General features: G+C 34.1%; 1 protein-coding gene across 2 annotated transcripts; it reads left to right on the forward strand.

The window, feature by feature from the left end:
• Positions 1–5142: 5142 nt before the first annotated feature.
• LOC107795876 (quillaic acid 3-O-glycosyltransferase CSL1-like) lies at positions 5143–10713 on the forward strand. 2 transcript variants are annotated; one of them, XM_075229653.1, is made up of 8 exons: positions 5143–5832; positions 6055–6150; positions 6454–6588; positions 7164–7376; positions 7474–7573; positions 7866–8041; positions 8872–9222; positions 10168–10713. In XM_075229653.1, exons 1-8 carry the CDS (start codon positions 5239–5241, stop codon positions 10636–10638), a joined length of 2136 nt encoding a protein of 711 aa, XP_075085754.1. In that variant the 5' UTR covers positions 5143–5238; the 3' UTR covers positions 10639–10713. The 2 variants fall into 2 exon arrangements, with proteins under 2 accessions (XP_075085754.1, XP_075085757.1); XM_075229656.1 differs by having other exon boundaries at positions 5159–5832; positions 7474–7564.
• Positions 10714–14588: the final 3875 nt, after the last annotated feature.

Below are 14588 nucleotides of genomic sequence, written 5' to 3' on the forward strand. Positions count from 1 at the left end.
CTGCAATGAGTCACTTTATTTTTTATGAAAGAGCGGATCAAGTCCCCTCTTAGATGCGCATTCTCCTTTGTCAAGACAAAGAAGAAGTTCCTTGTGTTCGATCGTTTTAGCACTTTATTGTAGACCCGCAACCATTAGCTTACATTGTGTCTACTTGATATACGAATTTTCCATTGTTTTCTCTGTAATACAATTTTTTTGATTACTTCAATATATTATAGAGATTGTCCGGTTGCCAATTAATGTCATAAAGATTCCATGGAGTTGTGTTTCGATTGTCTACACATTGATTGCACAATAAACAAGTTATAGGAGTACTAAACTCTACTTTTTAAACTCATCTGTTCAATTTATGGAATGCAGACCCCGAATTTTAATTCTTCGAGGGCTTGACCAAAAGTAGATTTTAGAGGCTTGTTATTAAATAAATCCAATAAGTATTAAACTCCCATGTCAAAATAGAATATAATATGGATTTAATGCCAGTAGATAACCATGCTATGAAAAGGAAAAAAATCCAAATGTTTGGCTATAAATGTATATTTTTAGTGCATTGTTTGCTTTACATTTTAATATTTTCGTGATTAAATGTGCGACGTTTGAGCCTAATTGTATCGTTTTAGAGTGTTGGAGGATCGTAAAGGTTGCACGTAAGGACGTCAAAGATACACAAAAAGAGCACCAACAGGTAAAAAAATTGGACAAGGCGCCAGAATGGGCGACACCTGCTCCACCACGAGGTCCACCAGGCGTTACACTGGGCGACACCCACTCTGCAGCGCGCGGCACACCGGATCTCGCGAGCGTTGAGGTCTGGTCCTTTCCTAGTCCGTTCATTAAATATTTTCTACATGGATTTAGGCTTGGGGACTCCGACCCTAACAAATAAATACCCTCTAAACATGATTAATGGAGGGGGGGGGGAAGGGGAGGGGATGGTCAATTTTGGAGGCAAGAAAAGGTAAAGAAACACGAACGGAGCACGGAATTCATCATTCTTCCTTCTTTCATCTAGTATTCATAACTTTTATGTTTAAAAACAAGATTTTGATTATTGTCATGAATATGAGTGGCTAAGAAACTCATTAATTTGGGGTTATGATTTTATATGAATGTTGATATTCGGAGATTGGTTTTACATGAACAATAGTCAGAAATTTACGACTCACATTTTGTAGTCTGAAAAAAGGTATTTTCTGGTAGTGTGTTTATTCATATCCTGAGCCTAATTATTTTACTACCTAGCTAGCAGTGAAATACTATGTATGAATCTTGAGTTGAACTTAAAAGAGATAATTCTTGATCGCAATAGGATTGAATAGAGTGCGATTTTGAACCCAGTCATTGGGGGATTGATGTGTGAATACGGATAGAAATATTATACCTATTTGCCATGCTTAGCCAATTATGCAAGAATTTGTTAATGCGTTCTTTTTATCTCTAATCTCATAGGAATATAGGGTTTAGAATAAATTGAATAGGCAAGTAGAAGTTATCAAATTTCTATGAGTATTATTGTCCTTCCAGGCTAATAACCCAGATAAATTAATAAGTCGAGTTGATTGAAGGTTTCAATAGGATTGTTACTTAACCATGACCCTGAAATATTATTTCTCATTGAATTAAAATCTCCGTACTAAGTGGGCTAGTTAATTGGTTCTCACTACTAGAAATTCGGCAAAAACCGACCAAAGGTCGACCGACCAACTTTGGTCGGTTAATAAACCCGCCAAAAAACCGATCAAAATTGGTCGATTTTTTAAAATATTTTATTTTTAAATTTTTTTACGAAACCGACAACTTTGGTCGGTTTTCTTTGGCGCAAAAATACGGGAAACTATTTTTGAGTCCCGCAAAATTTATTTTTCAAGAAACCGACCAACTTTGGTCGGTTTTTCAATTAAAATAAATAAATATTAATATTAAAAAAACCGACCAACTTTCGTCGGTTATTTCGGCCGGTCATTTTAAAAAAATCGACCAAATTTGGTCGGTAATTTTATTTTTTAATAAAACCGACCAACTTTGATCGGTTATTTTCGTGCGAAAATACAATTAAAGAGTATAAATCAAATAAAAGACAGTCTTAAAACAAAATGCACCAATGGTCTAGTGGTAGAATAGTATCCTGTCACAGTACAGACCCCGGTTCGATTCCCAGATGGTGAATCTTTTGATTACATAATTAAAAAACTGACAACGTTGGTCGGTTTTTTATTGCAATATTTTTTTTTGAATTTAATTGACCGACCAACGTTGGTCAGTATGCCTTTCCGACCGTCAAAATACCGTCCACACATAAATGGTCGCGTTTTGGTTGGTAATTGGCCATAACCGACCAACTTTGGTCGATTTTTTGGGTCGGTGTTTAGCGAATTTCTAGTAGTGTCTTCTTTTAATCGCAACTTTAGTTAGTAGAATCAATTAAACAAAAATCACCTTAAACTTGTTCTTGACTCGATAAATTAGAAACTGTTAAATTTAGTTGACAATTGATCACAGGTTCTCGTGAGAATGATATTCTACTCACTCTTTATTAGTTGATTAACCGCGTATAAATACGTGTGCGTTTTTGGAGCAACACTTTTTAATATGGATAAAGGGTAAAAATGCCTTTTCACAACACATAATGGAACAATTTTTGTCCACCGTTAAAAAGTGTCTTATTCCTACCCTTGCCGCTAACAAAGTGGCTCGATCTTGTCCTTAAGGGCTACTGACAGCGGGAAAATTTAAAGCATTTGCAAATTTCAACCATTTTTTCTTTTATCACCCAACCCCTTTTAGAGTTTACACGTTCTTTAGCTAAATTTGCACTTGAATTTTTCAAATGGTCTAAATTTGCCCTATAGTTGCGCCCGTTAGCCTTTAAGGGCAAAATCGAGCTACTTCGATAATGTCATAACGACATGACACCTTTTTAATAGGACAATACGGTGTACAAAATATTTTGTATTCACGTAAGGTACGGAAAGGACCGCACCAAAGAATGTGATGTAGGCAATCAATCCTAATACAATCATTAGTGGTTGCTTCATGACTTAAACCGGTAATATATAGATTACACGAAGACATCTTTACCGTTGTTCCGAGATTCTCTTCTTGCGTGACACTTTTTAAGAGAAGAAAAATTTGTTCCTTTTTGCATAATCTAGGGGCATTTTTAGCTCTTTACCCGATATACGAGCTACTGGTATTACAAAATGCTCTCATCGTTTCAATATCAAGTTTTAGTTTAAAATGCCAAATTAAATTATTTTTAAAAAAAAAGAGAAAAAAAAACATTGCATAAAACATAGTAATATCTTAACTTATAATGCAGCGACAACATAGGCCCGCCGAGCTGTTGAATCGCATGTTAATGTTTAAATTTGTTCAAATCAATTTAATTTGATAAGAAGCTAATTTTGATTGAAAAAGTAGTTTCAAATGAAAATTTTATCTTATTGATTCATAATTATTATTTTTTTACAATAAATGTAGGGGATAACCGACGTTGCTCTTTGAAGAGGAGCCTTGTCGTAACTGGTAAAGTTGTTGCCATGTGATCAGGAGGTCACGGGTTCGAGCCGTAGAAACAACATTTTGCAGAAATGCAGGGTAAGGCTGCGTACGAGAGACCTTTGTGGTTCGGTCCTTCCCCGAACTCCGCGCATAGCGGGAGCTTAGTACACCAGACTGTCATTTTAATGGATGTTGCTCGGATCCGAGCAAGGTTAAACGTGGTATTTTTTTGCATGAATCATCAAAATAGCTCTTGAAACATCTTGTAACTAAGTTCCTCGAACGCCCTTGAATTTATTGGAATGAGTTAACTGTCCATTAGACATTTCGGGGACCTCCACAATATGCTCTAGAGGTCTAATTAAGTTTGATAGACTGCAGTGCCCATCCATCCTTAGATTAGTAACATTATTATGTCACTGAATTCTATTATAATGTGTATGACCATTATTACAAATCACTATGCGGAGGAAAAATTGAATATCCGCTTGCTTGTATTTGAAACGGGTATTATTAAGTTTAGTCAGTGTCAGTGTCAAAAACTATTTATATTCGGTGGCCAAAAAATATATAAAATTTGTATAACTTTTGTACGTGACATACAAAATGTATATAAAGGGTAACAACTTTTTATATTTAAAAACAGTTAATTTTAAATTTCTCAATTTATTCTTAATGGAAAATTTTAATAGCCCCATAAAAATTCTTTCTTTCTAGAAATTTTTGTCGAGTCAAACTATGACATACAAATTAAAATAGAGGTAATAGTTATTATTCTATTAGATACAAATGAAAAGAAGAGATCAAAAGACTTGCACTGAAATCTTCAAAATTGAAATATTTCATTTATCACATTTTATATCATACTACTATTACTTCGAGACGAACAGTTTTTCCAAAACCATTTTTCTGTAAGGTTTCCTGAATATGTTTTTACTTTAGAAGAATAGAATTAATAGTAATATATCGTTATCAGTTTCCGAACAATATTTATTTTACGTTATATAAATAGTCAGTTTGAAGAAGTTGTACACCATCTAATCACACTACAAAGAATATTTACGGGCAGAGGCGGAGCCACGGAATGGGTTCGACCGAACCCAATAACTTTGGTTCTAATCATGAATTTGTTTTAAAAAATTTATTAAATATGTACAAATTATTAATTTAGAACCCAATAACTTAAAATGATTAGGATCTCGAACCCACAAGCTAGAAATCCTGGTTCCGCCTCTGTTTACCGATAAACCTTATTAAAACTTAGGATTGTATTCTTGAAAATAAAACATATCACCTGCTCCGACAAATAAAAAAAAAAGTAATGATGGCATAAAAATTTCCTTACACTAAACGGTATTAATAACTTAAACTCTTCAATTATTTAGATATATGGTTTGACATTTGGGGGGAGGGGTTAAGTTAAACAAGGGCAATCATGTGCACTAAGCTCCCGCTATGCGCGGGTTCAGGAAATGGTCGGATCAAAAGAATTTATTATACGCAGTCTTACCTTATATTTCTGCAAGAGACTATTTTTACGATTCGAACCGTGATCTCCTAATCACATAACTTTACCAGTTAAGCCCAGAATTACGGAAGTTAACAAGAATACCCAACACAAATAAATTCATAGGCAGTGAAGCGAATCAGACCCACAACTCTTGAAACAGTATCAGAGAGAGAGAGAGAGCGCTCAGAGAGGAGAGAACTACTCGAAAGAAAGAAAAACAAGCCATGGAACTGAACAAATGTACTGTACAGCAACCCACCACCACCATATACCGACTCCACATGTTTTTCCATTCTCTAATTATGCTGGCATTAGTATACTATCGTCTTTCTCATTTATTTTACTTTGAAACTGTCCTCAGTTTACATGCACTTGCATGGATGCTTATTACCTTAGGTGAAGCTAGTTTCATTGTCAAGTGGTTCTTCGGACAAGGGACGCGTTGGCATCCGGTTGTGCGTGATGTGTTCCCTGAACACATCACTTGCAAAGATTCTCAGTGGCCAGCGATTGACGTGATGGTCTTCACTGCCAACCCGAAGAAAGAGCCAATTGCGGATGTCATGAACACTGTGGTATCCGCAATGGCTCTGGATTATCCGACGGACAAATTGGCGGTGTATCTCGCAGATGATGGCGGATGCTCCTTAACTTTGTACGCTATAGAGGAAGCTTGTTCTTTCGCCAAGTTGTGGCTCCCTTTCTGTAGGAAATATGGGATCAAAACGAGGTGCCCTAAAGCATTTTTTTCGCCATTAGGGGAAGATGATCGTGTTCTTAAGAATGATGACTTTGCAGCTGAACAGAAAGAAATTAAAGTACGGTAACTCTAAAGCGTAGATTTTCATGCATTTTGTGGTAGTAGAGGATCTAGGAATTTATTACCAAAAATGTTTCCAAGGGGATTCAATTGTATCCTCTTTCTTTCCTTCTAGCTCCGCCACTGTTTGCAGATACTGTACTACTGTTTAGTAAAGCTGCTTTAGCTTTATTCTTTGCAGATGAATAACTAGATGAGCTTTTTTCTTATCTTTTTGCAGTTAAAATATGAGGAATTTCAGCAAAATGTGAACAGTGCTGGTGAATCCGGTAGAATCAAAGGGGAGGTAGAGCCTGATAGAGCCCCTTTAGTCAAGGTATTTCAACATAAATAAACATGCAACCATTTTAACATTTTATGTTCTGAGAAGGACTTAAGTTTAATGGGTTAACTTTTAAGATTCTTAAAATTAAAGTTATTATATATTTAGAGTTATGGGCTCATATATATATATACTATTTGTTATAATTTTAATGGATAAATTTATATATACCACACGTCAAAAGTACTACATCCGCGTTTAAGGCATATGCCAAATGGAGAAAATAATACTTAGCACAAAATATTCTACTTCCTATATTATCCTTGTGCTAATGAATTTTTTTGCCGTTCGTTTTAGGTAATAAATGACAGCAAAATGGAAAAAGAGAAGAGTGCCGACGCTTTAACCAAGATGCCTTTGCTTGTATACGTATCCCGTGAAAGAAGACCCCATCTTCGTCATCACTTCAAGGGTGGATCTGCAAATGCCCTTGTATATATGAATAACCCTCTCTACTCTTTAATTTATTCTTGTCTTATACTACTCCGACCAATTTATGTGATAAGGTTTGAATTTTCACAATCAAACAAGTTTTTCGTTGATCGCGATTTTTCGTATGCTTTTAAATATTTAAAATTATTAATTATTATGACTTATAGTATTTTTTATTTAATTTCTTTAAATTGTTAATTATTGTAACTTATAAAACTTTTTTATAGTTTTCAAATAGTACATTTTATTTAAAAAAACTTAAAGATTCTATGTCCGAATAATCATCTCTATTTTTTGTTCCCTCTGTCGCAATTTATATGATGTAGTTCGGATTTCGAGAGACAAACTTCTTAATCTTTTACCACGAGTTCGGAGATAGAATCTTTATTTTTGTAAATAAAATTTACATATTTGGAAACAACATAAAAAGTAAGTTACAATAATTAACAAATCAAATAATTTGAAAATGCGTATGAAAAAATCGCATCTAAAGTACATCACATAAATTGGGATAGAGAGAGTAATTCTTCTCATTTACTACTATTTAGCTAACATTTAATTAATTTTCTTTGCAGCTTCGAGTTTCAGGGATAATCAGTAATGCCCCATATTTACTAGTTTTAGATTGTGATTTTTTCTGTCATGATCCAACATCAGCTCGGAAAGCAATGTGTTTCCATCTTGATCCAAATCTATCACCTTCCTTAGCTTATGTCCAGTTCCCTCAAGTGTTCTACAATGTTAGCAAGTCAGATATTTATGATGTCAAAATTAGACAGGCTTACAAGGTTTTTTTTTTTTTTGCTCTTTCCTTTTTCCTTAATAGTTACATTTTTGTAGAAAATAAAAGAAAAATTGATCATATATATGGTAATATACTTGTAGACAATATGGCACGGAATGGATGGTATTCAAGGTCCAGTATTGTCAGGGACTGGTTATTTTTTGAAGAGGAAAGCATTATACACAAGTCCAGGTCTAAAGGGTTCGTCATTTTGTCAAACCTAATTCTACTATCTTCTTGTTGTTGCTGATTCCCTGACTTTCATATTATTATATTTCTTTCTATACACTTGTAATTATGCACGTTTGTCTTGAACTGAGCGTCTATCGAAAACAATCTCTTTACTTGCATAAGGCAGAAGTAAGACTGCGTACTAACTACCCCTTCGGACTTCGGCCCTTATGGGAATATACTGGATTTGTTATTATCGTAATAAATTTCGTTCATTATTTGTTAAAAGAAAAGAATGCTCTAATCCAATTTAACTTCGCAGATGAATTTCTTCGTTCGCCGGAGAAGCATTTCGGATTGAGTAGAAAGTTTATAGCTTCATTAGAGGAGAATAATGGTTATACTAAACAAGAAGAAGTCATTTCAGAAGCAACCATAGAGGAGGCTAGGACACTGGCTACTTGCGCATATGAGGATGGCACACAATGGGGTGAAGAGGCAAGTTATATGCTTCTCTTTTCATTTTATATTGAGATGTTTGACTAGACAGTATTTAAAAAGAAAAAAAATGGACACATATCATAAATTCATAATTATCTTTAAAAATGCTAATGTTAAAGATATCTTTACGGATATAAAAGTAAGGTAAAATATTTTATGTTTAAAGTTGAAAGATTACCTATATGAAAAAAAGGTCACCTTTGACGACTATATTATTTATGTCAGCACCTTTGTGCCCCAGAAAATAAAAAAGAAAGAATATATTATTCCGGGTTCTTTTTTACCGTTCCAGAATCCTAGTTCATAACTATTTATGTCATGGTCCAACGTGCATTAAATCAGCTCTGTTTCCGCAGGCATGGGATGGTCTCATAGCTGACAGAATCCAAATCTTAAAAACAAAACGCAAAAAATAAATAAATAAATATATATATATATATATATATATATATATATATATATATATATATATATATATAGATCCAACCTGAATTCTTGTCTTCTAGTAACATTAATAATTGCCAAACCAATTTTGTCTTCATAATTATTTCTGAGCTCATTATTGGCACCTTGCTAAAAAAAAAAGAATTTAGTCGTAGGAAGTAAAAGAAACAATGCATATTACCCCATAAGTTTTTCAATTAGCAAATTACCTCCTTGTGGTTTGACATATGTTAAATCCTTGTCATTTCAAGAATCGTGTGTTTTGTGTCATCCAAACCAGCAAAACAATTAGAGGTCTACTATAATAGATTAAATGACACTGATAGTGCAAAAATTATTTATCGTCGATTGATATTTTCTTTTTCTTGGAACACAATCCGCAGATCGGCTATTCTTACAATTGTCATTTGGAGAGCACTTTCACTGGTTATCTTTTGCACTGCAAAGGTTGGACTTCGACATATTTGTACCCAGAAAGACCATCTTTCTTGGGCTGTGCCCCAGTTGATATGCAAGGTTTCTCCTCACAACTTATAAAATGGGTTGCTGCACTCACACAAGCTGGTTTATCACATCTCAATCCTCTCACTTACGGCATGAAAAGCAGAATGAGAACTGTTCAATGTTTGTGCTATGCCTATTTAATGTATTTCTCTCTATATTCTTGGGGTATGGTTTTGCATGCCAGTGTCCCTTCTACAGGCCTTTTGCTTGGCATTCAAGTTTACCCCGAGGTAAAATCAAACTATTTTTTCTCTCTATCTTTGCGAAAATGTGTGGTTATCTCATTTAAAAATTTATACCGTTGATGGCCATTTGGTTTCAAGGATTAGAGTGTTATCCCAGTATAAAATTTTGAACTAAGTTTGTCCGGTATTTGGTTGTGAGTATCAGCTAAAACCAGGATAAATTTTAACGAAAATCATGGAATTATTTATAAGGTGGGAGATTATCTATCCTGGTTAAAATATTGGTGGGAGGATAATATGGTTTTGAATATAATGACCCCTTAGAGAGAGCAAATCTTGATTATTAATTATATTATGTCTCGGTACGCCATTTATGGTGTATTATGATAACATGAGTTGAGTTTAAAAGTAAACATGAGGATTTGTACAATGGACCTAATTTATTTGAGACCGAGGCATAGTTGTTACTCTTTGTATTTCAATTTAGATGATGAACTTTGACTACGCAGAAAGTTTAAGAAAAAAAAGAAAGACTTTTGAAACTTGTGGTCTTAAAACTTTAAGGGGTAAAAGCTTTGTGTGGCCGTGACATTTGTGTGGTTATAAAAGTTTCTCATTAAGGGTAAAATAAAGAGTTTAAAGTTGAATTATTTTCAAATTTAGAAATGTGTCATTTATTTTGGAACATACTAAAAAGGAAAGTAGCTCATCTAATTTGAAACGGAAGGAGTATAATTTATATCTAAATATGCCCCCTCGTGTGTGCACCTATTTTTTCATGGGCAAACACATGTAAATATGTTTTTGCTTTTCGTATACCAATGAGATTTGAACCAAGGATTTCTAATCTACTCTGATATCATGTTGAAATATGTGTCCATATCATCAAACAACTTAAACTTTTAAATGAGATGATCGTACATTTTAGTTGCCAACTCTGCTATGATCTATTTTTGGAAAGCTTGACAACTTTTCTCCGTATTGTTTTAGGTCTATGATCCTTGGTTTGCAGTATACGTAATCGCGTTCATATCAACTATTTTGGAAAATATGTCGGAGTCAATCCCAGAAGGCGGATCAGTAAAAACATGGTGGATGGAATACAGGGCATTAATGATGATGGGAGTTAGTGCAATATGGTTAGGAGGATGCAAAGCTATAATTGAAAAGATTATTGGAACTCAAGGAGAGAAATTATATTTGTCAGACAAAGCAATTGATGAGAAAAAACTAAAGAAATATGAGAAGGGAAAATTTGATTTCCAAGGTATAGGGATTCTGGCCGTGCCATTGATAACATTTTCGGTGTTGAATCTCGTTGGCTTCTTAGTTGGAGTTAATCAAGTGATTATTACTATGAAGTTCGGAGATGTTCTGGGCCAACTCCTCGTATCATCTTTCTTTGTCTTTGTGGTTGTCACTGTTGTCATAGATGTTGTGTCTTTCTTAAAGGTTTCTTAGAGCCTAGCTCTCAAATGTATTATTTGTGCTTGGACTATGTTCTCTTGAATAATAAAGTATGTACTTCTCCCGGCAGATTTAAGCAATGTACTTCCTTTAATTTATTTTTTTTGCTGTTTCCGTCCAGAATCTACCTTTTAGCATTAATTAATAATAAAATTGATCATATTAATCTTAATTTTTTCATTGAATATAACAAATACTCCTAGACTCTTTATTTCAAGGGCAACTTTGAAATAAAGTGATTAATTTCTTCTTGATATCTGAAAAAATCAAATATTATGAACCACAAAAAAAAGATAAAAAATCAATTAAAGTGATCCGGAGTAATTAACTTTTAAGTTCCGAAGAAGGAAAATTGTGTCGTTCTTTGTCGCCCTCCATATGTGGCTCCATTTTGATATTGCTGACGTATATCATCTCAACCTCTCTTTGGTTAACTTTAATTATGTAAGTAATTATGAAAATTGAAAAACACAAAACTGATATAAAGTTAACTAAAATATCTATGAAAAAACACTCCAAGAATTTTTGAAGAAAAATTCGCAGAAAACTAAGGGAATTTTTGAATTCGTATGTAAATTACCTGAGGTTTTAAATTCGTATGTAAATTACTTACGAATATTTTCATAGAAAATTCTAAAAATTCACATGAATTTTTTGGTACGAAAGTTAGGAGTTCTCTTGCGGATTTGCATACGAAAATATCTGTAAGTAAATCCCCGAAAATTACTGTCATAGTATTTTTATTATTAAAATTATTTTTATAAAAGATTAATCTCTACGTATATTATTTTTGTATTTGCATATACGCTTCCCACACATATACAACACCGCAACATTGTCTTTCTTCTAGTAGTTATTAATAAGTTTATTACATTAATACACCAAGAGGCTTAGTAGCAATTACACTCCTTCCAACATGCAGACGTTATAAACCGGAGAAATTCACATCGTTTGGCAGGATGTGGGACAAGATGTCCCCACTGCAATTTCTCTCACAATGTAGGAGTAGTATTTTAATGTTTCCCTCTTATTATTTCTTTTTTTCTAATTTTGAAAAACAGATGCATTAATTAAGGATTTGATAAATCAAGCAAAAAATTCTTTTTAGATGTAAAAGCAAGTGAATTAAATTATAACTATATACTTTTAGTTTAATAATATTCTTAGTTATTTTTCAAAAGTTTCATTTATATTCCTTGAATACCACTAATTTCTTTTTATATAAATGTTATATTAATTAACAATAATTCTTGTACATCGTAATTGGTAAGAATTATTTTGTTAATCCTAACAATTTATACAAGATCAAGTTATTTTAATATGCTAGAAGTTAATCAAGAGATGATGTTAAAAAGTAAAATCATATGGTCACTAGAAATTAAGTTTCAATACTAACATTTACAAACTAATATCATTTTAACATACTACGATTAAATTTTATCATTTTAAATACATGTGAAAAAATAACATATATAAGATAAAAAGTTAGTTACATTTTTTATAAGTACAATATAATTTTTCTCTGTTTAAAAATTATACTTAAATTATGCACTTATGCATAATTTAGTATATTTTATGATGATATTAACTAAAATATGCGAGACATGGCCGTATCTTAGTTTTGTTATATCCTTTTATATCAACCATATTAAAATTTTATTTCTTGAAATAATTGGATTTATGCTAATAATATTGTTATTGAAGTTGTTAGAAAAGTGATGACCGACTATATTATGATTAATGGCTTGTAATATTCAATCCGAACATGTATATATCATTAACTTTTATATAGAGTCAGTATTTTTGTCACGATCCGAAATTTTTTACCGACGGAACCGTGATGGCGCCTAACATTTCACTTGCTAGGAAAGTCAATGTTAGAAAATCGTTAAACCAATTCCTTATTTCCATTCAGTAAATAACAATGATTAACTAAGATGAAATATAAGAGGTGCGGGATTTTATAAAACTGTATTAATTACTACCACTCGGATCTGGAGTCACGATTCACGAGCATTCTAGAATTTACTACAAGTAATAGTCTGAAAGAAATACAACTGTCTGAATGAAAGAAAATAACAGTGACATAAAAGGTAGACGGGGACTTCAAGGTCTGTGAACGCCGACAGATCTACTTTGAGTCTCCGGACAGCGGACAAATAGCAAAATCTCGATCAACCTGAGCCGGTATCAAAGTCTGCACAGAAAGTGCAGAGTGCAGCATCAGTACAACCGACCCCATGTACTGATAAGTGTCGAGCCTAACCTCGGCAAAGTAATGACGAGGTTAGGACAAAACACCCACATATAACCTGAACAGTATAATCATGCTAGTGGCAACAACATTAAATAAAGAAATAACGCAAAAATTATGGGAAGAAAACATACAGTGGGGGAATACGACATAAGAGTGAGAATAATGAAAAGACAGAATTAAACCGAAAATCCTTAAACGAATTAAGCAATTAAAACAGCAAGAAAAACTGCACGACATCACCCTTCGTGCTTTTACTCTCAACTTCACCAAATAAAGAAATATAACGGCACGACATCACCCTTCATGCATTAAACCTCTCATAATATACACGGCATCACCCTTCGTGCTTTACACTCTTCCTCACAATATAAATAATACATGCACGGCATCACCCTTCGTGCTTTATACTCTTCCTCACAATATAAATAATGCATACACGGCATCACCCTTCGTGATTTATACTCTTTCTCACAATATAAATAATGCATACACGGCATCACCCTTCGTGATTTATACTCTTTCTCACAAAGAAACCAGTATTTTGCCCATAATCAATAGCACAATGTAATCTCAACCTTGAATCAATATTCTAAAGTTACCGAATCTCAGTGAAACCAGATATGAGTCACCCATCATTTCAAATAACCCGATAAGTATGGATAGTAGAATTTAAGGCTACAAAATAGACAAGAATAATATTTCACTCGCATGCTATGACTCGACAACGACGCATAGATGCTCGTCACCTCACCTATACATCGTATTTAACAACCAAACACGTAGCAAATGAACACATAATACCTATTCCCTTAAGCCAAAATTAGACACGACACTTACCTCGCTCCGAAGGCCACTTAATTCCCAATCACAGCTTTTTCTTTGGAATTCACCTCCAAACCACTCGTATCTATTCAAAAATGACTCAATAATATCAAATATTGCTAAAGGAATCAATTATATTGCATAAGTTAAATTTTTCAAATTTTCCTGCAAAAAGTCAAAACATCGACCCCGGGCCCGCTTGGTCAAAACCCGAGGTTCGGACCAAAATCCATTTACCCAATCATCCCCGAGCCCAAATATATAATTAATTTTAGAATCTGACCCCAAATTGAGGTCTAAATCCCCAAATTCCCGAAATCTCTAGTTTCTACCCTAACCTCTAATTCTACCATGAAAACTCTAGATTTTAGGTTGAAAATTCAAGAAATGTAATGGGTAATTGAAAGAAAATGGTTCAGAATCACTTACGAACACTTTGATGAAGAAATGAATCTTGAAAAATTACCTCACACCGTTTGGTTTTTGAGAAAAATGAATTTTTGGCTAAAATCCCATTTTTTGGATTCTGTTAAGTTCTGGGCGACAGTGTTCATCGCGTTCGCGAGAGCACTATCGCGTTCGCGAAGGGTACTGTCTACCAAGACTTCGCGTTCGCGAGACCCAGCTCGCGTTCGCGATGGTTACTCCCCCTGGCCTTCACATTCGCGAGGCATTGCTCGCGTTCGCGATGAAGGAACGGCTGACTCCCCCTCCCCAATGCCTAACACTACGCGTTCGCGATGGGCTTGTCACGTTCGCGAAGGGTAACGCCCCCATCGCTTCGCGTTTGCGACCAACCCTTCGCGTTCGCGAAGAAGAAATCCCTGCCTCATCAGTTTACTCTTCGCGTTCGCGAGAGGACCTT

Source organism: Nicotiana tabacum, chromosome 2, assembly GCF_000715075.1.
Source record: "Nicotiana tabacum cultivar K326 chromosome 2, ASM71507v2, whole genome shotgun sequence".
In the NCBI taxonomy this organism is placed as follows: Eukaryota; Viridiplantae; Streptophyta; class Magnoliopsida; order Solanales; family Solanaceae; genus Nicotiana; species Nicotiana tabacum.

Excerpts from the sequence above, each read along its gene's own strand:
- LOC107795876 (XM_075229653.1), top strand. The coding sequence starts at position 5,239 with ATGGAACTGAACAAATGTACTGTACAGCAACCCACCACCACCATATAC. Across the intron at positions 6,589-7,163 it reads GTGGATCTGCAAATGCCCTT|CTTCGAGTTTCAGGGATAAT; the intron begins GTATATATGAAT and ends TTTTCTTTGCAG. Across the intron at positions 8,042-8,871 it reads GCACACAATGGGGTGAAGAG|ATCGGCTATTCTTACAATTG; the intron begins GCAAGTTATATG and ends CACAATCCGCAG.